The sequence below is a fragment of the Triplophysa dalaica genome, chromosome 3 (genome assembly GCF_015846415.1).
Source record: "Triplophysa dalaica isolate WHDGS20190420 chromosome 3, ASM1584641v1, whole genome shotgun sequence".
Taxonomy (NCBI): domain Eukaryota; kingdom Metazoa; phylum Chordata; class Actinopteri; order Cypriniformes; family Nemacheilidae; genus Triplophysa; species Triplophysa dalaica.
In genome coordinates this window covers 19,410,007-19,436,108 of record NC_079544.1, presented here as the reverse complement: position 1 = coordinate 19,436,108, position 26,102 = coordinate 19,410,007, and the positions used below count along the sequence as shown (strand labels likewise).

General features: G+C 38.6%; 1 protein-coding gene across 4 annotated transcripts; it reads right to left on the bottom strand.

Moving 5' to 3' along the window:
* Positions 1–234: 234 nt before the first annotated feature.
* On the bottom strand, positions 235–26,102 carry arhgap12a (Rho GTPase activating protein 12a). Of its 4 annotated transcripts, none has more exons than XM_056744676.1 (18): positions 25,660–26,101; positions 16,118–16,837; positions 9,169–9,414; positions 7,458–7,556; positions 5,793–5,924; positions 5,424–5,510; positions 4,990–5,058; positions 4,304–4,365; positions 4,098–4,179; positions 3,901–3,999; positions 3,692–3,790; positions 3,371–3,473; positions 3,148–3,267; positions 2,917–3,015; positions 2,539–2,616; positions 2,097–2,231; positions 1,910–2,015; positions 235–1,514 (listed from the first exon to the last, which is right to left on the bottom strand). In XM_056744676.1, the coding sequence occupies exons 2-18, from the start codon at positions 16,766–16,768 to the stop codon at positions 1,340–1,342; spliced, it is 2,442 nt and encodes an 813-aa protein (XP_056600654.1). In that variant the 5' UTR covers positions 16,769–16,837; positions 25,660–26,101; the 3' UTR covers positions 235–1,339. The 4 variants fall into 4 exon arrangements, with proteins under 4 accessions (XP_056600654.1, XP_056600655.1, XP_056600657.1 ...); XM_056744677.1 differs by having other exon boundaries at positions 9,169–9,411; positions 25,660–26,099; XM_056744679.1 differs by lacking the exon at positions 7,458–7,556 and having other exon boundaries at positions 25,660–26,102.

Below are 26,102 nucleotides of genomic sequence, written 5' to 3'. Positions count from 1 at the left end.
GATCATTAGGTTTTCCATTTCAATGTGATTATAATTGTGTTACCATTGGCAACAGAGAATATGTGATGTAATATCTGATGTAAAATCGAACCGTTTGATATAAGGAGCATTACAGTAATATTCTATCTTCTGCATTAATTTACCTCAGAAGAACATGACTGGCCCACACATTGTAAAAACAAAGCAAACTTGGTATGTCCCTGGTGGAGAAACTTTGAAAGTTAAAACCAAACAAACAGTTTATATTAAATTTATTCTGGCAAGACAAAACTGCAAAGTGCAGCATAATCTTTCAAGAACAGCTACTTAATAACCATCTGTGTTAACTCTGAATTGATATTAAAACATTTTTATCAATATTAATACATTTGATTTCACCTCCATGTACTCTAACTCACCAAGTACACACATAAACTCAGTACCATCATTTTTTTTACAACAGAGTACCAAAAGTATTCTCTGTTACCAGAACAAATAATCTTTGCAGAGCTGACTGTCACCTTTGAGTCTACAGCTCTGTATACTATATTTAACACACGTTTTTTAAGCATTATTGGGTGATGTGAGGAACAGAGGCAGGATGGATGTATCCTCTGAAGGTTAAATGTGTCACACGCACATTTCACTCCACTTTCTTTCCAAGAAAGCGGAAAGAGAGCAAATGCAGTCTCAATTTACCCGACATACACTAACATACAGCATGAACTAAGCAGTACGTCCAGACACTTTCTTTGATATTGAATTATCAACAGAACCTCAAGACTGACAAATGATTAAGCGTATTGTAAAACTCAGTCTTAGAATGTTAAACACAGCAACTCCAGTGTATCTCAGCAGTGGTCGTGTCAGAGTTCATTCGTGAGCAGAACGTAATCCATCCTGGAGATTTATTATTAATTATATAATATAATCATTTCCATGTCCATTGTGTCACTCATTCGGTGTGCTGTTCCAAGATCTAACTTAAATGTAATATTTACAGAACGGAAATCTAGAATAAAAGCATCAAACTTCTTTCTCAATCAATGCTGTTTTCAGTCAGAAAATCTCCGTATGCCCTCGTCGTTCCAAACGAGAATGCGATTAATCCAAATACGGTCCAAAAACGATGTAGTCCAATGGGAACGGATATATGTATTACATCCATATAAACGGTCCAACACTTAGACCAATGAAGATATTGGACAAGTTTTTTTTCGCTGAAGCCAAAATGAGCGGACCTCTTTCTAAATTGTGCAGTCCTACAGTATGTAAACACAGCAAAACATGTTCCGAGGGCTGTTTGTCTTCAGCAGTCCTGGCCAAATGAGGTCGGTCAAAGTGTCTCTGTGGGTGTGACCTACCTGCCAAATATAGTTTCATATTCTATAAGAACGAGCTCAACAATTTGGTTCTGGTAGATCATGTGCACCGCCATATTTGCGGTTTCCATCTCCGGCCGCAGGAGCGTTGGGCCAAACACGATTGCTACACTCTGATTGGTCATTCTGTTCTCATCTGAGTGTTGTATTACTCTGCAAACAGAATTAGAGAAAGTATAAGTTTTTTTTGGGACAGATCTTATTTTTTGAGTATCTTATTGTCACTTAGTTGTCAAAACATGATTTGTTGTAAACAAATACTTTCAAAAGTGATCGAATCATGCAATATAACACCCTAATATATTTTACATATTGCCATACATAGCACTTATGTACATGAACAGGTTCAGCAAACTCTCATATTACAACACATGATACATGAACAACTTGGATCTCATTAGCAAATTATGTAATGGACCTGAAACAACCATTTTCTTTCAGCGAGATTAAACGTTTTATGCATTTTTTTATCAACAACTAAACATGTCTGGCTTTTAAACAAAGCAATGGCTTTCATTATCATCCTCAGACAGTCTCGATTTACTCACTTCCTCAGGTGTTTAAAGAGCGCTTGTATGGTGTCATGGTTCGGCCGTGGCAGCTGCTTCACCAGATCCTTGACAACCTGAACTTTCTGTTTATAATCTGCCATTTCTACAAAATCATGCACACAAATGTGTTAAATGTGTCTAACGTTACAACATATAGCAGGAAGTGTGATTTGTCTGCACTCACTGATGGTGGTGATTAAATCATTAAAGAAAGTGTAGGTGAACAGAGGTTCAGGTAGTTCACGGAAAAACATCTTTAGGGCTCCAGTGGTCACATGAATGTCTTCCCATTTACTGTCTCCTAAGTCCAACTTCTCATCTGTTTGTTTGAACAAGAGAAACACCAAATCACAGTCATCAGATACTCAACAAAAACATTTACTGTATGATTAATAAAAATGAATAGAGATACATGATGAGCAAATCATCAATGTCAAAGATTTTTTCTATGAAGTTGTAATTGATGTTTTTTTATTTTGAGAACATAATATGCAGTATATTATAAAAGAATATACATAATCATAGGTATTCCAATTTTTGATTTTAACCTTACTTTTACCAAGTTTATAATTATATTTCCCACTATTTGTGCTATCAGTGAAGCTGTGAAGGCAGACAGGACTCACCATGATTAACTGCAAACCGCAGTTTTTGTATGATGGCTAAATTTCCACTGACTCTGTACAAACCATCCACTCCTAACCCTACAGTATAGACAAAAAGCACAAAAACACATCAAAATGTGTAATGGCAAGGTTATAGCCAGCAACTTAAAAAGCCATCATTAGGCTACCATTGCTACTGCAAGTAATATGATCATCAAAGCATCTTATTAAATCTGGAGAAACATTGTAAAACATGTATTGGAAATACAGGGACCTGAGTTGGGGTGGGATGAGTGATAATAGAATTATGAAGGCAATTTTCAGTAATAACAGGGGTGATTTCATTCTTGGTGGTAGGAGTCAATTAAGTCATTAGGGGAAAGTTAGACGAAAATGTACCGTTGTTCTCCACATGATCGATACAAAGTGACACAAAATGAGGAATGGTGGAATTCTCTCTTTGACAAAGACTGCTCAAACTGGACCCAAACACCTGATCTACAAAGAGCGAGAGAAAGAGGACAATCCAAAGGACAAATGAACACAACCTATAATTAACAATACTTTTATAAAGCACTGTATCCCATGTCCACCAGATACTGTATGTGTTTATGAGCTCAAGTGCGGTACCTTTAATATAGCCCTTGTCCTTGACGGCCTGTAAAGTGGGTCGGCGTGTGAGAAACTTCTTTAGCTTCGTCTTCTTGAGCTTCTGGTCTGAATTATCCATGCTGATGGAGTTCTTCATAGCTAAAGCATCACAGGTCAGGAAGTGCATTTAAGGAATGATCAGTTCACATGCCAATTGCTGAAAGTTAAAGGTAACAAATAACACAGAATCACACACACACACCTCTGCTTTTCTTGGAGTCTCTGTGCTCTTTGTCTTTGTCATGCTTCTCAGGGTCAGGTGATTCTGGCATGTCCTCTTCAATGGCCTCATCAGACTCCCATGCCTGTAACCCATGAACACACACACGACGCACGCATCTTTTAAACTCTGAGAATACATTCTATGTTCAGTTTTACTTATTTGTTTAGTTTTGTCAATAATGGAGAATTTTATTCAAGGTCAGATACCTTGAAATTCCGTTAGCATAAACACCTAAAATCTGAAACACTGACTGCACAGGTAACTGGAAGAAAGTTTTTGTGTGTGTGTGTTTGTACTCACGTGTGTGTTTACGGCTTCGGTCAGCCATTTGTGCCAGTCGTTGATGCAGTAGTCAATATCTGACTGCAGGAGGAGCTCCATGCCCTGCCGAGTTTTCAGCTACACCGACACATCAAATTGACCAAAATTTATTTAGAATTCATAAACTAAGAAAGCACACGTCTAAAGTTAAATAATCCAGTCTGTGTACCAGTCTTAAAACCACTTACCTCTAAAACACGTTTCTTGCTTGATTTGTCCTTAGATGCCCAATCCACTGATCCTCCTTTCAGATCCACACTGAACTCCAGCTTCTGCTCTCTTCCAAACTGTTCAGAAGTAGAGATGCATGAAGACACACATTCAAAACACAATATGCATGTAAAACATGTGTTTTACTAGTAATGAGGAATCCACTGTCACTCACCCAACCACTTCCGCCCCCTTGGCTCTTATTAAACAGCAATGAAGAACCCCGTAAAATTGTCCAATAGGAGGTCCAGTTCTTCCTGTGGGAACGACGTATGACAAAGAAACCAGTTGGATCATCACAAACACTCAGAGAATGTCATCATGGTTATTCACTCATTCATCTGAATGAATTCCCTCCATCTGCATCTTATGTTTACTCACCTGACCTTCTTGCCATGTTCTGTGATTTTAGTCATGTTTAAAGTGCCACATTTCTCTGAAGGCTGTCAGGAATAAGAATAAAAAACAGATGTGAGAAATGACAAAGTGGACACAAATATACAAATCAAAACAGAAAGCAGAAGTATGATGGGCAGAAAGCAGTCCCCAAATAAGCAGAGAACAGAGAGACCAGGAATGAAAATTTTATCCACCATGAGAATTAAAAACATACTCAGGCCTGTTTGATAGTGTGATTATGTGACTGTAAACATGTTTTATATTAGAAGAGGGCCAGCACAGGAGACACAACCAGCAAATTAAGCCTATAAAACAGATGCCACTACTTAAATCGGATTAGACAACCCCAGTGCAAAGCGGATTAGGACACATTAGGAATTTATAACCATTAAACACACCTGTGACCACACAAATTAATTCAAAATGAATGCACCACGACAAAGAAGTTCTTCAAAATAGCCTACATATATAATTTCTTATGGACTGTATTAACACATTAACACACATCCTCATTATTCATTTATGGCACACACGCAGACAAACAGAGAGAAATACAAAAAGCACAAAGCACAGTCAGCACTCAGGGAAACAAAGACACACATAAAAAGGTACGAGTTGAGGGGCAGGATGAGACATTGGCAGAAAAGATTGATGCTGTTGATACTAACAGAGTGGGGGGGTTTGGGAGAGGAGGGGCAGGAAGAGTCGGAGTCCGGTGAGCCTGCTTTGGATGATTCCTAGACAAAAGAATGATAAATTGTAATTTATGTAAACTTATTTGCAAATCTAGAAACACCTGTAATAAACCAACAAATACCTATTATTGCAGTAATCTGATGTGTCAAAACAGTATAATATCACTGCCATCAAACTCCGATTAATGTCAGGCAAAACATCAATCGACATGCAGGATTTATCACTTGTGATTGATAAGGATAAACAAGCATTAAGCAGGTTGATAAATGTGACCGTAATTTAACATGCAACATTACTGGGATCCACATTGTCCAAGGCATGTTCAGAAATCACTCTGGAGGTGCGCATGCAGGATTTAATTCGATATGATTGGTTGCTGAGGTTTTATGGGTGGCGCTGCACTGACTTGTGGCCTATAGGGGTGAGAGCGAGTGGTGCCTTTGCGACTTGTGGAGAGGACTCGCCGGTCCTTGGTGGACTTCTTTTTAAACTTCTTTTAGACATAAAAGCAAACGTGAAGATTATGACCAAACCTTGGGCGGGATTTTGTTACATCACAAACAACCAAATGAATTCAGTTTTTTTATCAGTAGCACTGACGTTTGAGTGGTGCTTGTTTCAGAATTGGCATACAGTTTGATAGCTGAATAGAATAAATGAATAAAAATGAATAAATAAGCTTAGGTGTTGTCATTGTCTGCTGTGTGAACCCACTTTATTTTAAACGGGGGTAGTGATGTGCAGAACTTAGGTACGTGTCTGTGCATTTGTGTACCTTGTCATTGCAATCCATTGCGTACGTGCTGTGTCTCGACCTACTGATTGGAATAGGATCTGGCAATCTCCGGTCAAGACTACGGGTTTTGTGGTTGTCTCCGCCCCCTGGCAGCAGAGGGGAGTGCTTAGACTAAAACAGAAGGGACAAGAGATAAAAGAATAGGAATCATTAGGACTGGCAATCATTTATAGCAAATAAGCAGACATTTTAACTGAATGTCATTTACCTCATGCATGCGCTTTCATATAAGTATCACAGGGCACTGAAACCAGGATTAACTGTTTTAGATCAAACAGGGTTTCACAGTTACTAGGGATGTAGTCTCGTGCAGCGAGATACTGAAGGTCTGGAACTTAAAGCCCCTTTCACTTGGCCAAGGCCCGCCCAAAAGGCCAAAAGTTTGACAGGTGAAGCAACCAATCACGTTTGGTTTGTGATGCGTAAGAGCTCTTGGAAATGTCCCTGCAGTAACAGACCAGTGTACATTCACGAACGTGTCAATCTAAAATCTTGCCTAGGGCACCATCAGAGGCTGGGCCGGCCCTGGAGCTTGTGCTTATTTGTGTGTGACAATAATCAATTGTGCACTGTTTTGAGTGTATGTAACTAGATGTGCACGTGGAATCCTGTTATTTAAATGTCATCTGGCTGTTCTGCATGTATGAGTGAAAAATTTGCACAGTTTAACATACAACACGAGTGATGGTCGCGGATTTATCTACGTCTGCACTGTATGAGGATAAGAACACATGAAATATATCTCCAGAGTTGCTCTGAGAGTTTATTTTATGAGCATTTTACTGTTTGAGTGAAGCTATCGGCAAACACACAAAAACTCAAGCCCGTCAAAGTAAAGTCACGTTAAATTGAACACTCAGACAAAAATACTGTTGTGTACTATAGTATTTGCTATTGAAAATTGTAGTGCCCTTGTAGTGAATTGATAAACACTGTATAGTATAGTAAAGTTCAAAAACACTACAGTATCTAGGAATTTTACCGCAGTTTCTATAGTAAATACTACAATATACTACAGTAATTTATGTGGACAAATATACCACTATTGTATAGTAAAAACAGAAAAACACAGAACTTAGAAATATTAAAACAAAATTAGGTAAACTGAAAATGATGTGTCTCTAATTTATCCATCTGTATGTAACATTTCTTTTGTCAGTTACCTGCCTAATAATGATGAACTGCATTTGCATATATTTTTGTGACAACTACTACTGTTTGGCCTGTGCTACCAAACTTAAAGCCTCTCTAGCACCAGTGCTATGTGCAAAAAAAGTTAACTTACAGTCTTAACACTAATATTAATATCTTCTTGCCTTTGTTTTATAGCAGTCACGGATAGTAGGCCTTTAACCAGATTCAGGCTGCAAAAGCGGACACTAATTAAAATGCTTAGAAGAAAACTTGATCAATCGAAATCCGAAACAATTATAGTGATTATATTATATTATAACTCAAATGATATATAATTGTTTTATCTTTGGACAAGTAATTTTTGTACTCGGACAAGTGAATGACAAATTAACTGTCCGAATGACAACCACATGACAACACTTAATGTCAAGCCCTGGTTACATCTCTAACAGTTACTGTTAAGTACGAAATTGAAGCTTTTCTAATGTTGGTAAGCACTTGAATCATTACCTGTGATTTGAGGCCAACTTTAGGCAGTTCCCATTCAGACCGGGAGCCATCAGCACTGTAATAATACAGCTGGCCTCGCTCATCCGTGTTTCGCAGCCACTATACACAAACACATACAGCATGATAAGTGTTTCCAAATAAAATACATCTTTTGTTGGTAGAGCATTGTGGTAGCAGGTCGTGGGTTTGATCCCGGAACACACATACAGCATCTGTTAAATATGTAAGTGTTTTCTGTGGCTTTCCGCTGGCTTTTGTGTAGCTCAGTGATTAGAGCATGGCGCCAAGATCATGGGTTTGATCCCAGGGGTCGCACATATTCAGAAACAAATATATAGTATAATGCAATGTCTTATGGCGTGAATATGTGTTTTTCTGTTTCTTTGCTGTGTTATAAGTGCCCATGCATGTATTAGACACTTTAAATTGCAAAAATGTAAGTGTCGGAACAAAAGATGCATTCTATCTAAAAGCAAATGCTCACCAAGACCAGCCTGAAACGCCTCGTGTAGCCACACCCCGCGGTATGTGGTATGATTTGAATAAGACCGCCCAAATGCATTCGCAAGTAAGGTGGGGATACCCGTCAGTTCAATTGCTTTGGAACTTTATGTTCCAAATATGGTAAGAGGGGTTACATTTCTGTCACACGCTTGCATTATCCGACCAATCAGTACGCACTGGTTAACTGGCCAATCATATCACACATCGCTTTTCAGAGCGATGAGCTTTGTTAAATATCTACACGTTTCAGAGAGGCGGGGCAAAGAGGAGACACAAACATGCACGGTATGTGGAAAATAAAGCATTTTAACCCTAAATCGTGTGTATACACATTGCATTACATCTAAAACAATCCACAATATTAATTTTAGCCGTATCATATGACCCCTTAAAGTGTTTGTGGACATGTGAATCTTGTCATTAGTAGATTAACAAACAGAAGTTATGTTTGTCTAGTCAAACAGTACCTTCTCCTTAGTAAAGTCAGACACATAAAACATATATCCACGCTCATCCATTTCCTCAGACCAGCCAATAGGGGGCGAACCGTACTGGCTATCTGATTGGCTGCTCAGACAGTTTTCCTCAGATGACAGAGCCTTCCCCATGACCAATCACAGGTGGAAAACAAAGAGAAAGAAATACAGAAAGATTGAGAGAAAAGTAAGAGAGTTAAATCCGTAATGAGAAGTGAGACAAGGAAAAGAGATACAAGACAGAAGAGAAAGAATCATCACTTCGCCCAAAGAACAACAGAACCAAATCCCTCAGAAATGCTTACGATGCATAGAGCTCGGGTTAAGAAAAAGTCGAGCTATCCCATTATGTAATTGTCACGGCCAGTGAAAACATTTTGTCACGAATGGAGGGAAACTGTTTATCCATTAGCAAGCCAATTGTTTCATTTCAAATACATAAATGTGTACATTTAAAACAAAGGATACATCAATACCAACATGCCAATATAAATACTGAAACAATTGGTATAAATACTGTTTTCAATGTCATAATAGAATGTGTTTGTGCAATTTTAGCACAAACAATGGCATCAGACTCTAATAGAAATTAAAGGTATAATTTCCCATTTTATGAAAAGCTTCCAAGTTCTGATGAAAGGCTAAAACACCCCTCATAGTGCCTATGTGGTAATGGAAGTGAACATTCAGGTGTGTGTCTTATGTGCATTGAAGATGTTTTGGTTATGTACCTCAGCTTCAGTTGTCTCCTGTTTCTCCTCTTTCCTGGTGAGGCTGTCCCGCACCCGTGGCGGTTTCCAGGTCCTGTCCTGCGTGCTGCGATTGTAGTAGAAGTATCTGCCGTTCTGGTCTTTGTGAGTCTCCCAGTCGCCATTGCTGTGGAGCGGAGAGGATGACGGCAGCGGAGGGTTGGAGGACTGAGAGATCTTTAGCTCCTGCAGGTTTGTGTAGACAGGAGAGTCTGGCCTACCTTGCTGCTTTACCAGAGAACGGAAAAAGAAAGAAAAAAACAAAAAAAAAACATCAAACCTAATGAAGGGATATTAAATCCAGTAAGTTTGCAGGCTAGACTGGACGAAGCGCTATTCATTTTTTTTAAAGGGGTTTGCTTGGGTTTGTTTACATTTTTGTAAACCACCGATAGGATTTTTAAGGTAGAATAACAATAGAATGAAAGAGACAGAGACCAACTGTTTGTCTTACAGAAAGAGAGAGATACTTGTCACTTTTTATAGAAGATCCTGCTCAACCACATTCCAAACCCTTTCAACAAACACACACACACCTGAATGTTCACTTCCTACAACAAGGCCTTTAAATAAGATTTACAACGGACAGAAAAGGCACAAATTAAAACAACCTGCACCACATAGATATTTAAGAACAAAGCGCTGACCACTGAGTGAAAAACACGGACTGGGTTGGCACAAATACTTGAATGTAGTTATGTATGAGTCCAAGAAAAAGTGAGTAATGGGATCCTGTTGGTGAAGTCCATAAGATGTCAGTAGTGTAAAACAGGACCGTTACACAACAACAGCCTCCTGAATAATTCAATTATGACAAAGCACATTAAAGGGAAAGCGAGAAACAGGTCTGACATGATGAGGTTTCTTATTGAGGGTTTATCATCAATAAGTTCAATTAAATAAAGTTACAATGCAAATAAATGGGGTATACAAGGAGTGATTGCACAGAACTATGCATCCCAGCATGTATCATTGTCAGATAAAAAAACTTGTGACCTCGAGAAACTGGAGAGTGTAATGGGTCTTCAATTTAAAAAAAGAGTCGGAACTCTAATGAGCCCAAGTAATGCAGAGAGAACTCCATGTATAAAGCAAATATTAAATAGATGATATTTCTGTGTGACCATATTAGAGATAGAATAATACTGTCCAAAGAAGAGATCAATGCTGGGTGTTGAACCAGCTTGATGTATAAACAATCATGAAGCCATTTTTAATTTATCACCACAACTTGCTACGACTACATTCAGTCATGACAGGATGAAAGCAAGAAGTTAAAGGAACAGTTCATCTGAAAATAAAAATTCTGTCATAATTTCCTCACTCTCCAGTTGTTCCAAATCTGTATAAATTAAGTAAATAAAGATACATGGGAGAATGCTTGAAAATAAATAGTTCTTGGCCACTATTGACTATCATACTAGGAAAACTTACGATAGGATTCAAAAGTGCCCCAAAACAGTTTGCTTTTTTACATTCTTTCAAATATCTTTGTTTGCGTTTAAAAGAACGTAGACATCTAGGTGTAGGTGGCCATGAACTGTTTGGTTACAAGCATTCTTCCAAATATCTTTCTCTGTAAATGAAGATAGAATTTTCATTTTAAGGTTTAACTGTTCCTTTTAGCATAAGACAACAGTATATTGTAGAAAAAGAGACGATTACATGGATTGTTACCATTTCTTAGTATTAAATCAGAACTGATCCTAAAACTGCAAGTGGCAAAACCTGCTGTAACACAGGATGCGGACAGTTACTCTCCTTCTCACGTGCTCCGGCAGGTTTTTTAAATGATTAAGAAAAGAAAAACAAAAAAATGTGAAAAAATAACATTGTAATTTGTTGTAAAAACACCCCATTGTGTCTGTTAAAAAAGAAACAATGTAATGGCACATGAAAAGATGGAGCCTGAGGCAACCATTTGTTCACTTCACATATACAGTGGTGTGAAAAAGTGTTGGGCCCCTTCCTGATTTCGTATTTTTTTGCATGTTTGTCACACTTTTATGTTTCAGATCATCAAACAAATTTAATTATTTGTCAAAGATAACATAAGTAAACACAACATCTAGTTTTTAAATGAATATTATTATTATTAAGGGAAAACAAATTCCAAAACGACATGGACCTGTGTGAAAAAGTGTTTGCCCCCCCATATTAAAACTTAACTTGACTGTGGTTTATCAAAGTTCAATTTCTCTAGCCATACCCATGCCTGAATACTGCCAAACCTGTTGGCAACCAAGAAATCCCTTAAAAAGGACCTGCCTGACAAAGTGAAGAAGACCAAAAGATCCTCAAAAGTGGATGGTCTGGGGCTGTTTTGCTGATTCGGGACCTGGAAGACTTGCTGTGATGAATGGAACCATGAATTTTGTTGTCTAGCAAAAAATCCTGAAGGAGAATGTTTGTGACCTCAAGCTGAAGCAAACTTAGGTTATGCAGCAGGACACTGATCCAAAACACACCAGTAAGTCCACCTCTGAATGGCTGAAGAAAAACAAATGAAGACTTTGGAGTGGCCTAGTCAAAGTCCTGACCTGAATCCTATTGAGATGCTGTGGCTTGACCCTTAAAAAGGCGGTTCATGTTTGAAAACCTTGGCCCAACCAGTTATTAGGATTAGGAGGCAAACACTTTTTCACACAGGTCCATGTAGTTTTGGATTTTCCCCCCCCTTAATAATAAAAACTTTCATTTAAAAACTGCATGTCGTGTATTTTTTGAATAATATTTAAATAAGTTTGATGGTCTGAAACATTAAAGTGCGACAATCATGCAACAAAATACGAAATCAGGAAGGGGCCAAAACTTTTTCACACCAATGTTGTTTAGTTCAACACACACAAAAAAGAAAAAAACGACAACCTGAATTCAGAAACACAGGCTGTAATCAATATACAGACAAGCAGAGAGAGATATAAAAAAGGTGACCCTAAACCGCAGTGTTGCGTAAGCCTCCATAATAATAATAAAGTAATAAATAATAACTAAAGTCTGTTCCTTTTACAGCATTACAGAGTCTGGGTGTGAAAGTAATCAGACTAAGACATAACATGGAATAGCCAGCAGGTGGCGTAATGCTCACCCTGTTTTGTGAATTCGCATTACAAAGGGCAGGACCTGAGAACACTCATATAAAAAACTGGCAGCCTTCTCATCATAAAACCGAGGTCATGAAAATATACAAATAACCACGACTTCTCTGACAAACCCATTGCTGCAATAGCTAAAGCTCTAATCATGACTACAAAACTTGTCCAAAAAAAACACCAAAAATAACAATTCCTCCGCAGTCTTAGTTTTATTATCACACTTGAAGCCCTTCATTTATAGCTACACAATATCTGTACTTAATAAAAAATTTGATACAGCTCATGACACAATGGTATCAAAATCAAGCATTACAGTAAGTCAACATCAATGTAAGCCAAAAGCAGAACACAGTTCAGCATTAATCTTTGTAGTGCACAAAGCCGTGGCTACAGAAAGACAGGTACAAAGAATATCTCTTTACATGTGTGTTTGTGTGCAGGTATGTGAATAGGATTGTAGGTAAGATGGTGTGAGTGTTGGAATGAGGAAGAGTATGTGATCATGTCAGAACACAATCCCTGTTAAGCAGAAGCAGGCAATGGTACCTCAATAACTCCCTCTGTTTTTTTCTCTCTTTCTCTATAACTCCCTCTGGTTCTCTCGTCTTGACCTGGCTATTTGTTCTCCTTCTAAACAGCAGAGTTTCCATCTTATCTTTTTTCTCTACCAAATGTTGTCCGTGTATTGCAGGAAAGAGGGATGCAAGGTAAAGGTGAGCTTCACTTTGAATCCCTCTTTCCCGCAATACACCGCTGTGTTTCTGAACACTGTGTGGCAACATGTCCTAAAGTCACTCCTTCAGACGTGTCCAAAGCTTACACGTCTCCCTGTAATTGGAACACACTTCTACTGCTCACGAAAGAAAAAACAAAAACAAATAAAAGAAAAAGACTGTGTAAGAGAGTGTGAGAGACAACACAACATAAAATCCAATAAGTCTAATGCTCAGAAAGATAGCAAACTCCTCATTCACGGGTCTACGATAAATTACGTGCAAAAGTAATTGTCCAGAAACTTTTCGTCCTAACTTTTTGAATGAAATTTACAATAATCCAGAGGTATAAACCAAGGTATCCCAGCATGCATCACAAAACATGTAACCTAGTTATCTAATTATGTTGTCACTGTACCTCTTGGTGACAAAAGGGTCATCTCTGAACAACAATCATGCACAGTTTTTATTCATCTCAGTCATTTTGCTGATCTGTGCAATGTATACCATAAGCCGGTCATCAGAGATCATTCCAAGATCCCACATTCACACTCACACTCACACACACACACACACGTCATGATTAAAGCTTAATCCACTCAGAGTCACAGCTAGCTGACTAGTCCTGGAAAGCTCCACTTTTTATGAAGAAAAATCTGTTTTTGTCGTCTGCCTACTGAAAAAAAACAACAACAAAAAACCCATCTATTTCTGAAAATGCAAAAATCCTAAAAGGTAAAACAACTGCTTTTTCAGATACACTCTAAAACTCAAAATGCAGATCAAGCACTGAATACACTGATGTGGGACATGATTTAGTTTCAGGATCTTCGAGACAATTCAATTCCACATCTTAAAACCGTGAGCTCACTGAAAGAGATTCTAAAAGGAAGAGAATTAAAATGGGATACACTAACATATTTATGTCAAGGAATAACTTCATCATAATAAATGTACTACTTTGGAGCACAATGAGGTTTCAAATCAAATTAAATTAGAGATTTTATTTTTGTATAGACTTCCACAGATGACAACGTAAATCTTTATAAACAAGGTAAATTGTTAATTCATTGGGAGTCGGGACCTTGATATATATCATGCGATTTGATGACAGAGCAAACAGATTGAAACAGATTATGCATTTCATCTGTATCACGGCAGAAGTTTCAGAAATAAAATGGCTTTTTTCCAGTTGTTTAAGGAAAAGCCAAATGTAAAAAACATTCTGCATCCATGTGGAGCGCCACTCCACGTGTAAATTTGTTACACAAGTGTATTCTTATTATTGTGTGTGTGTGTCTTCGCTAGGCCAGCTGTCCACCGAGCTGTTATGTAGCAGAGCTTATGTAATACAGCAGTGCACATCTTTTACACACATCACCGTGGGGACAGTCGATAGGCATAATGATTTTTATGCTGTACAAACTGAATATTTTATCCTAAACCTACTGATAATTTTTTGTCTCACACACAACAACAACAACAACAATGCTAAGACGCAAACACTTCATTTCAACACAACCTTAACACATGCACATCACAGTCACAGTACCTCAGGCACTAATACAAGCACATCATGTTCCTGCTTTGTGTGTTTCTTTTGAAAACAACTGCCGTGTGTTTGTTTGTGTATGTGTAGAACTGTGTGACAGTGTGTGATGCACACATCAGCACATCTGCCTTTGCATGACTAAGAGAAATGAGGGGTGGATCATAATGCTCCTGTAACATAAAGGTATGGGAAAGAGGGAAGAGAGAAACTTTGCAAGAGACAGAAAAAATATATTTATGATAAGTATTTTACTGTCTATACAAGTATGGTTGTGGTAAATGCAAAAATAACATAGGGTACCAGGAGGAGTGTGCGTGTCTTACCGGTCCCTCAGGGTACATGGTGTGTCTTTGCAGTGCTGTTCAGGACTGAATATCCTAAAGCGAAAAATGTGTCCGCAAGCAACTCTGATACTGAAGCTGAAGGATACAGGATGCTAGAGCCAGTTCACACAGTGCTAACACACATCAGCAACACTTCCTCGCCCCTCCCATTCAACAGTCACACCACGCTGAACATCCCGACACAAACCCCCTCTCTCTCTCACACATCCCTCTGTTCTCCGAGAGATTAAGTAAATCTTCATACAAACGTAGAGACAATCCTTCTGCTTCCACACAAACAGCAATTCTGATGATAATGTGAAAAGAGTTTTCGCTTTCAACTATCAAACTCCCGTGTTAGCAGGGTGATATGGAGAAACAGATGAGAGACACACAGACGGAGGATGAAGACAGAGAGGGACAAAAATAGACATACATGGTATGCCGTTCATGAAATCCTTCAACTTCCCTCGAAGCGACCTTTGGTCACACAAGTTAACAGACAGATTCACATAAACAGAACACACCTTGCTTGGTTTTAAAAGTTTCAAAGAGTTTTCGCCAATGGCTTGGAGTAGTCTAACGAAATGAATAGGCAAAGACCTATTTTGATGTTTAAGCGAATGCCCTTGGTGGTCAGACTTCTCTACATAGCTGACAATACATATTACACAGCCCATAACAGAGGAAAAGAAAAACAATGGCAGCACGGAAAGTAAAGAAGTAACTGCTGGCGTCAACCAAGTTCAGCATTCAAAATAACACATTCACGTCATCCTACACATGCCAGAATGACAAAATATGTGCTGTTTGGCAGAAATTATGTGATGACACAGCAAGAGGAAAGGCAGAAAAACTGTGGGAGGAAATTAAGAAAATAAATGGTTTAGAAAGAGGGGAGGCAGTGTGACTCCATGTGAAAGTGTGAGAGAGGACCAGGTTACGCAAGATCTGTCTTGGCTGAAATGATCATAAGACATTGCATGAAGTAATTGAAATGAGGCTCCAGTGACCACTTTAGTGTAAATTTTCAACGTATTAATTAAATAGTGTTATTGGATGTCGACAAATGGAGGAAAACAAGCAGAACTAGTGCACAGATGGCCATATTAACATTTACTAGAAATGTGGTGCAATCACATACATAGTTGACATTCTTAAAGAAGGTCAAAAGAATAATAGACGGAGGTCAAATAAGTGTTTTGGAAAAAGGGAAATACATTGGTGACGTTATTCTGTTAGTCTCACCTGTAGGTTGTCATTGGAACTGTTGCTGAGCTCTTCCCCGGATTCAGAGTCATTCCGATTCTTATCCGAGTCACCACCCTCTCCTGCCAACTGTTCCTGAACTGCACCTTTTTCCACTCCTCGTTCCCTCTTTTCCAACTCTCGTTTTTTTTCCTTCTCTCCATTCGCTTTGAGACTTGGGGACTCCGCTCTGGTCCGAGGCAGCGAGCCCTGGGATGTGTTTTTCTGTAGATGTGGGACCGTCCCCGTAGGGCTGCTCGGGCTGCCTCTGTCATCCCTGGGAGGAAGTAGCGCAGTATGCCCAATGGTAGGCGAGGGACACGGGCTCTTTCTGTTGTCATCTGATCTCGGGATCTCCAGGGCAGTAGGCCGAATGGTTCCCACACGGGCCCCAGCGCTGGGCACTGTATGCGGGAGGGGTTTGGAAGGGGGCATGAGAGCCCGCCGTAGTTCTCGCACGTACTGTGCAGGGACGTAGAAGGGCTTACTGTTCTCATCCTTGCGTACCTGCCACCAATCCTCGTTGGTTTTCTTCATCAACAGGTAACATTCTCCCTGTTTAATCGTGATCGAACGATCTTTAGATTTGTAATCATAATCATGCTCTACCTCTATGTAAGTCTGACCTGGAGCCAAAGTACGGTCCGCCATTGCTGCCAGAGGTGAAATGTCAATATCAGAGGAAGAGCATGATGAGGTGAAATGTTGATATGGATTCAGCTAAAAAAGAAAAAGAAGATCAGTTTATTTTAATACTTTAATCCACCACACTTAAACAAGACTCGACTGTCTTCACTAACTCTATGAGCCTGCAAATCCAGTCCCCAATGTTCTAATTATGATAAACTACCCATAGACTCCTTTGCATAATCTAAACACTTGTACAGAAGCATTTCCAGTTTCAGTTTTCTTTTATTTCACATATATTATTAAAGATATTGGATTAACATTTTGATTCGGTAATGTTCTGTTTGTTATATTTTTTCAAAAGTTGAAAAAACTGAAAGAAGAATTTTTTTGGACCAGCGTGGTCCTCTACTGAAGGGACTTAATCGTTTTTCAATATGTATAACAAGCTCAAACAAATATGATAAACTTATTTGTAAGCATAACAAACCACTCTCGCTGAAGGATTTTGAAACAAAGGTTTAAGGTAAATGAACACACTTTAAGTCTCCACAGTCGTCCTCAGAAATTTTTAAATAAACAAAAATGGTACTGCAGTCATTTTCTACAAGTGACACCTTTAAAGGGATAGTTTGTACAAAAATGAATATACTGTCAAAAAACTACTATAGTAGTCAATGCTAGGCCTGTCACGATAATTTTTTTTGCTGGACGATAAATTGTCCAAGAAATTATCGCGATAAACGATAATATTGTCGATCTGAGACCATTTTCATGTAGAATAATGATAATGGCATAATAATGCACATTCACCTTTCAAAATTCAATACACATTTATTTCCAAAGACTATTTAACACTGAAAATGGAATTTTTTTTTAAATATCCACAATAACAATGAACAAAACAACCAAAAACAATAAAAGCAATGGACACTCAGTCTCTGTTAACAAAAAATGCACTTGAATAAATACCAAAAACAATAAATAAAATGGATGTAAACAAAATTGCACTTCAAAAAATATTAAACAATAGGCGCAACATGCATTCCATAACAGGTAAAACTGCCTGTTAGGACCTTTGTAAACAAACAAACAAAAAAGCCTCAAGCCATATGCAAAAAACTTTTGAAAAATAATTTCTCCAGCAAAAAAAGTGAATTGCAGTCTATTTACACCAATGATGAGAGAGAGAGATAGAGATTTTATGGCTGTCAAATGTTTGCAGCATTGGTCGAAATGCCGGCTTTTCGACGATACCAAAGGGCAGCATCTCTTTAGCAATCAAGCGAACTACACTGTCGGTGAGTGCACACCATTTTGCACTGTCCTGTTTGTACTTTGTTTGTCGACTAAATGCCCCAGTTATGGTGCACTGTCGGGAAGACGAAGTCTGTTGTAGCTTTTTTTTTTCCCATCTGGGAAAACTGCAACGGATGATTGTGTCTTAGGTGCATGTGCATGTTTGTTGCGTTACCGGTTTTAGTCGATACTGTTTTAAAACAAATGCGACATACCGGCTTGCTCATGTTAAGTGGTTCACCACAGTCATTTGGTTTGAATCCGATGTGCTCCCACACTGCAGCTGTCGCGTTTGGCTTTGAAACCAATTCCATGTCTTAACTTGCGTCTCGTCTTTTCGCTCTTCTCTGCAGTCGCCTCAAACACTCCCACCTTCCCACACAATGTCCATGTGACTGACAAGAGCCGCCTCCCCACACAAAAGACAATGCAACTGACAAGAGGGTTCACTTCTCCTATGCTAAGGAAACGAGAGTTGTCATTAAATTGCGAATAACAAACAAGTATGCAAATTAAATTATCGCGGCCGTAAAAATTATCGAGGTAATTTTTTTTTATTGTGCGATTAATCGATTTATCGACTATCGCGACAGGCCTAGTCAATGCTGCAGAAAACTGTTTGGTTTCCACATTCTTCTAAGATATTTTCTTTAGTGTTCAACAGAACAAAGAAATGACAAAGGTTTCGAACAACTAGAGTGTGAGAAAATCACAGAATTTGTATCTTTGATGGAACTATCCTAAACTAGTTTTCCTGTGGTTAGTGGTTAGAGCATGGCACTAGCAATGCCAATATCATGCGTTCGATGCCAGGGGATTGCACATAGTCAGAAACAAATGTATAGTACAATGCAATGTAAATGGCTTTGGATAAAAGATGCATAAAAATGTAAATGTAAACTATACGCTTAAACATACACGCTCTACTCACCCTACATACATTCACCGCAGCTGCATTTCCTTTCTTTTCAAAACTTAATATATTAGTACAGTATACATCTTCACAAGTATGCAGAAACAAAAGCAACCACAAGAAAGCTTGTTCAACAGCACAAGACCAATAGTTAAAAAATCACATAATTGTCTGAGTTTCCACTTAACCCGCTGCAAAAAAGAATTGCTAGGGTATTTGTCAACGGTAGTTATACTGCACAATTGACCTATCGGTGAGCCCTGCCACCCTTAGATACAGGAAGTCATTGTCCTTTTATAATTTGGATAAATGCACAAAGCATAATCACTGCAAGCAGAAAATTGTTCACCACAGAATGTGACTCAACATTACTGTAATCCTTTCTCTTATGAATGGATCTTTATAAAATTTCCATGTATAGGCACAACTGTGGTCGTCTTTTGTACCTTGGAAAATTATATATGAATCAATTCTACAATAAAATCTGGTGAAAATAATCCTTTGGTCAGCCACTGATCGTAGAACATCGCAACTTAAGTTCAATTTATACTTGAGCGTAGGACCTACGCAGTAACCTACGCAGAGCCGCGTGTACCCTACGCCATAGCCTGACGCGCACCTCTCCAAAAATGTCACAACGCGTCAACTCAATGCGCACCCCACACATGCGTTGGGGCTGGTCTGTTTTAACCCCTCCCTCAGGTCAAAAAATTATGCGATAGAGTCATGTTTACTCAAACGCATTTCCGAATGAATTATCCAAGTAAAATATTTGTGCTTCTGTATTAAATCTGCAACAAAATTGACTGTTTACTTGCCGTTATCATTGCTAATGCTTCTCAAACTAGCTGCTTCTTCTTCGGCTCTTGCCTTGGTTACACAAGCAACACGTGCGTAGACACTGATGCCTAGGGGTCATTGCCTGTCGACGCGGACAACGACGTAGAAGTATAAATGAAAACCGACATATGGGTTACGTTGTAGAGGCTACTGCATAGGTCCGACGCTCGAGTATAAACTTCGCTTTAACACTAGCTAACTGAACACACGCCTGAGTGATGACATCAGAGGAATTAAAGTCACCATGAAACAGAAGTTGCGATTGTCTTCTTTTCCGTATTGTGATGCTCATCAGAGTGAAACGGCTTTCGAAATGAAAAAAGACTACATGTCTACCTCCCCTAATTAAATGGATTGTTGTAAATTGGCCTATTGCACTACCGGTCCTCGTTGGACAGTCAGTTTAGTCCTACCTCTTTTCAGGCATTACAGTTGTAGTTTAAAGGGGGAGAGGAGTTTAATCTTTACAAGTGCAAATTAATTAGTTACTCTTTAAAATAAGGTGCAATGTGTTAACAATAAGTTATTGCATTAGCTAACATGAACTAACAATGAAAAATACTTATACAGCATTTATAAACATTAATTCATGTTAATTTCAGCATTTACTAATTCATTATTATAATCAACATTGTCACTGTTAAATGTGTCATGAATTAAGAAATTTAACCTGAGCTTTTGTTGTATAAAAGTTAATCGTATTCAAACGATTATCCTGCAAGTGTGAGAACTGAAGTAGTCCTTGTTACAGAAATTACATCTGTTATTGACACCAGGCCCAGCGAACCCAGGTCCTGGAATGTACATATCAATGACATTGATAGGTTGAACATCGTCGCCACAGAAGAATATCAACGACTACTTCTCTAGCCCCACCCACTGGTTCATGAATGATTTAAGCCATGTACACATAGTACACACTCCCGCATGTGTGATGATTGACAAACTGGTAACCATAGCGACATAATCTTTGGCTAAAGGTTTGTCTGTCAGTTTAAACTAAACCGCTGATACGCGCTGTGTTTATGTGTTGGACATTGTGGGAGTAAAAATATATGTACGATGCGTCGCTATTGGTTTGTTAGAGACCGCTTTATATGTCCTGATTATGGTAAACCTACTTGTCTAACCAAGTTTACAGAAAGCTCCAACTATGCAGGTAGCTTGTCAAACAGACACACAGAAATGTACATCACATGGCACACTGCTGTCTTTTGGAACTGTTATCCAATCACAGCAGTGGGCGTTAACTTCCATGTCTTTATTGTGGCCCGCCGGCCTCAAAACCAGGGTAGAAAATAGCCTGTTACTTTATTTATTGATTTTGATGTATTTGAATGTAAAAACTACATGAACGTCAGAGGTAGACCGCAAACAAAAGTATAACTAATAAAAAAGGCCAGTTCATGACTCCCTACACCATGAAGCATGAACATACATGAATAACTGTATTTACATGAACTATTAACAAGGATTAATAAATACTGAAAAATTAAATTGTTCATTGTTAGCTAATGCTTAGTATTTTATCTAACAGCACCTAATAGTAAAGTGTTACCAATGTGTTTAACAAAAAAATGATGTGCATGGTTAAATCCCACTGCAATGCTGTGCAAGAAAATTTGTATTATCATTTTTAATTGCACGGTGACTTTAGAAAGAAGGGCCAAAACTTTGTGAGTGACGTTAATCCATGCCGCACTGCTAATTTACTTTGTTACCATTTTTAGAATTGAAATTCCCAGCTGCATTGAGTTCATATAGCCTTTATCTATTGAAAAGAGACTAGCGTATTTTTGGATAAACATTACTTTTCAGTGAGTGTAAAAATGTCTCTTTTTACGTCTTCTCTGTTCAGTGAGTGAAGCAGCACATTCATGATCAAACTACAGCTTACTTGTTGTAAGTGAGTAAGTGAGTGAGTGAGTGAGTGAGTGAGTGAGTGAGTGAGTGCAAAACACCATTTACAAGCACTTGTCATTGTTACTGACTGGACATATGAACATACACATTTGTCTGTAATTATCATTTTATGTCTAACAACAGAAACATAAATTAATATAAACAAGCCGTTGCATTCAAATATAGAATTTTCAGAGGGTAAACGCAAGTACAGCGTGAAGACGTCACGAAAATGCTAATTTACACGTAACTCCACTTTACAGCATAGTGACGGGTGAGAATAGATTATTACAGATTTTTTTCTGCAGGTTCTGCGTGCCTAAGTGAATGTGTTGCACACCTTAACGTGCTTCAAGCATGACGCTCATGGATTTGTATGTGGCTCTCTGTATGAGGACACGAACATCATGTCCAGTGCTACCCAGAGTGTCCAGTAGGGGTGGGAATCGCAGGGTACCTCCAAATACGATTCGATAATCGATACCGATATTACAGGGCTTACCATACCGATAATATCACAATGCGCCAATTCTGCTATAATCGAAATATCGCTTTGCAATTCTATAACAATACATCACTACATCAGTAAATTAAGGGAAAAGGATCTATTAGATGAGCATTTTTATGTTGTGTTTTCGACACTCTGTCTTTAGGTTTGTTTATTCTTGCGATTGTCTTTGGACTGTGAGTCACTGGTTACTCCACACGTGTCTCCCAAGACGGGGGTTTGCAGCGCGTCCCGTCAAAGCGCTCACGCTATGAGCATCATCGTGCATCTCAACACAAGTTTCGCCTATGCTCGCCTAAAGTTGAACTTTATAAAAACTATTAAAGCTTTTCTGAAAGAAGGTCAAAAGAGTACTCCCAATTTGCAGAGCGCCGAGTTAACCATGCCTACTTATTTACATTCATTACGAAATCCAAAGTGTGCCCAAACTTTTGATTTAAAAGACGCTGGAGCATCTCTAATTTGTTGTTGGACTGCCATTATGCTCGTATTTCTTCTCTGATGTGAATTACAATTTCCGTTCATCTGACCATCCGTAATCTGGGAGCATCACCACATGAAATATGTGGGTACTGCCTTTCTGGTAAGCACAGTGTATGTATGAATTTCGATCTTTTGTATTTGAAAAAAATCGATACTTGGTGGCAGAGTTTCGGTAGCGTCTCGCTGGCTGAAATGTCGCGATAAATCGCCATATCGATTTTTCCCCACCCCTAGCTGTCCAGAGTTTTCAGGTGCACTTAAAGGTTGTTCGATTTCTGAATTACGCTTGTTTAGACAAAGTTGGGCCGAGTACCAAAACAACCTTGTAGCCAGTCAGCAGTAAGGAGCACAGTGCACAGGATGGACATTAGTCGAGCCGAGCGCTGATGAAAGCTCAAGATGGGGGTAGGGGTGTGTCTGTTTTGGTGATTTGAACATCAACAATGGCTATAAGAAATTGGACATCCCGCCTTTAACAGCTTTCACTGTTTGAGAAAAACTATCGCCACTGAACTAGTTAAACTGAAACTCAAGCAGTTTCAAGTACTGTAGTTTTCTAGGATTTGATCAAGCAAATTGTAGTATTCTTGTTGTAAATTGATCAACTGTAGAATACTTTATATTTACTATAGTAAGCTTCAAAAACACTATATTATCGACAAATTTTACTGCAGTTTACTAAAGGCCCAGTAAATACTATAGTATAGGCCAAAAAATGGACAACACAGAACAATTAAAAATAGGTAACTAAAAATGATATGGCTCTAATTGATCCATTTGTATATAACATTAATATCATTTGTTGTTAACCAGTCTATTTATGTGATAAGTTGCCTTTTTGTTTCTTTAAATATGGTAACAGACGTTTTATACTTGTGCTACTTGTAAAACTGTTTGGCTTGTGCTACAAAACTTCAAACCTCTGTATCACCATCTCTATGTACAAAAAAGTTAATGTACAGCAGTGTATCGATAGTGATAACTCTACTATCACAACATTTTATTAATTCATGTCATATACATACGGCCAAAAGTAAGTGGAAGCGAGCATGGCGGAAAATAAAGGAAGAACGCTTCGAGCTCTCGGAGTTGATGTGTGGGTGTGCTTTGGTTTTGAAAAAAGGCATGGAGTGATAAGTTATATCAAATAAATGCTATTTGTAAGCTTCGCAAGCCATGACCCACCAAGTCACTTGGCTACTGCAGTGCATTAAACAAAAAGTTTTTTCCAAAAAGTAACAATGACATTTATTGCGCTTCCACGGATGTGACACCAGCGCATATGCAGCACGGATGTCTTAACTCTAATGCTAACAACAGCCAAGTGGCTTGCATGACCCATCTTATTCCCCTGTGCTACGCACTTGAGGGGCGCAGTCCACAGTTTGTGAACCCAAACCTCTTATCTAAAGGTCAATGCATCGCACATCATGGGCGCTCTGCAGAGCTAAGGATGTTTCAACACATATCCTTACAGAAAACCCCAGGTGCTGCACAGCATGGCGTATTTCTAGCTCTACTTTTTACATTTTCTATTAATACTATTCCAATATATCGCAAATGTGTATCGTATCGAAATGCATAGCGATTGTATCATGACCTATCTATCATGATATGTATCATATCAGGAGGCACGTGCCAATACACAGCCCTAGTACATATTGTGGGTTTTTTATATGAAAGTAATGTCCCTAAACATCAAAATTCTGTTATCATTCACTCAACCTCTTTTCATTTCAAACCTGTGTGACTTTCCTTATTCAGCAAAACACAGAAGAAGCTATTGTGAAGAATGTTGGTAGCCGAACCGCAGCATCACCCATTCAATTTTATCGTATGGACACAAAACCAATGCAAGTGAATTGGTGGCAGTGACAACATTTTCAATATATCCTTTTTGGCTTCTGTGGAAGAACGAAAGTCATAAAGGTTTGAATTTTTGGGGGGGGTGAACTATCACTTTAATGAGAGGGAGAGAACAGAGTTATGGGACAGACATCAAAAGCTTTCTTTTATGCTTCTGAAGCAGCCAAATTTCATTCACCCAGACAAAACCAGCTTCTTTATGAGGGATCAGATGAGTCACAGTTTTTCATTTCACAGTACTGACTATGGACAAACAGACAAAAATAAACACACTATTATACAACACCCTTCATTACACAAACATACAACATAGGAAACCTGCAGTGAATGAAATATAAGATATTTATACAAAGATGAAGGTTTCTGTTAAGTAAAGCCAAATAAAAAAACAGTAACGCATGTAAGACCAAAGCATGTGACAGAAGTTACACCCACAGAAACCTTATAACACAAACACAAGCATGCTGGGCAAATCTATATAAATTATAAAACCCATAATTGAATTTAAAGAAAGGCAATTTAAGACCATTTAACTGAATGACAGCACGTAAAACCTATCATCCCTTTGCCAGTGTCCATTTAGATATCGCAAAACGTGTCATTTCCATGTCACATTCCTCAAAACACGGCATAAAAGTGCAATATAACGTCATACACATACTTCATGCAATGACACAGCAATGTCAAATGTCAAGTAACAAACATTAAAATCAAACCGATTCCAGCAAGAATCGGAAATGCCCAAAAACTCCAAAAAAACACATAAAAACGGAACAACGTAAACCCTTTAAAAGGAAAACTTTGAAAACTCAAAAGGTGAACTTACTTCTCTCAGGGGGTTTACCTGTGACAGACACTCTTGGCTATTGATTCTCTTTATGTCTCTTACAAACGTCGTATAAAAACGTTTTTGTATTCATTAAATCTAGCGTCAATGGTTATATTGTACGTTTATTTCCGCCGAAGAAATTGAGCAGAATTGAGGAAACTGGTTCGCTCTCATTCCTACCTGCTAATCTGCTAACACGCTACAAATCTCCATCAAACCGAATGAAACACCTCTAACCGGACACATTTATGCACCTTGCCGAGAAATAAACGTACCTGAAACGATGCGGTAGGTGTTTCATGGATGAAAGCTTGAAAAATCCGTGAACTATGAGACTCGTTGGTCTCGTTAAGGAGTTGAGCGTCGAAGTTCCTGATTCCTGAGCAGCGGCGCGAGCGAACTTCCCTACACGCGCACTCCCGCGGCTGCTTTCCCACGCGCTCCTACCTGAGCCGGTGACTGTGAGCTTTCCTGGAGTGTGAAAGGATGATTGACGGGGTTCTGACGCCATCGTGAGGCGAGAGATGGGAAACGCTCTCAATAATTCACACAGAGGAAATTGCGGTATAAACACGCTGTCAAACTACAAAAAACAGAGGATTGTGCAGTAACACTCATTGTGTCAATATAATTGTGTAACATATTAGTTTATTAAAAATCAAAACGGTATAAAAAATGTGTCGAATGATGATGGAAAAGCACCGATACTTCTGTAACT

Bases quoted from the DNA above. Each gene is read 5' to 3' on its own strand.
- arhgap12a (XM_056744676.1), bottom strand. From the start codon at position 16,768: ATGGCGGACCGTACTTTGGCTCCAGGTCAGACTTACATAGAGGTAGAG. The intron at 4,000-4,097 runs GTGAGTGACAGT...ACTTCTGAACAG, and splicing joins AAGGGGGCGGAAGTGGTTGG to TTTGGAAGAGAGCAGAAGCT. The intron at 2,617-2,916 runs GTACATTTTCGT...TCTATACTGTAG, and splicing joins CGATCATGTGGAGAACAACG to GGTTAGGAGTGGATGGTTTG.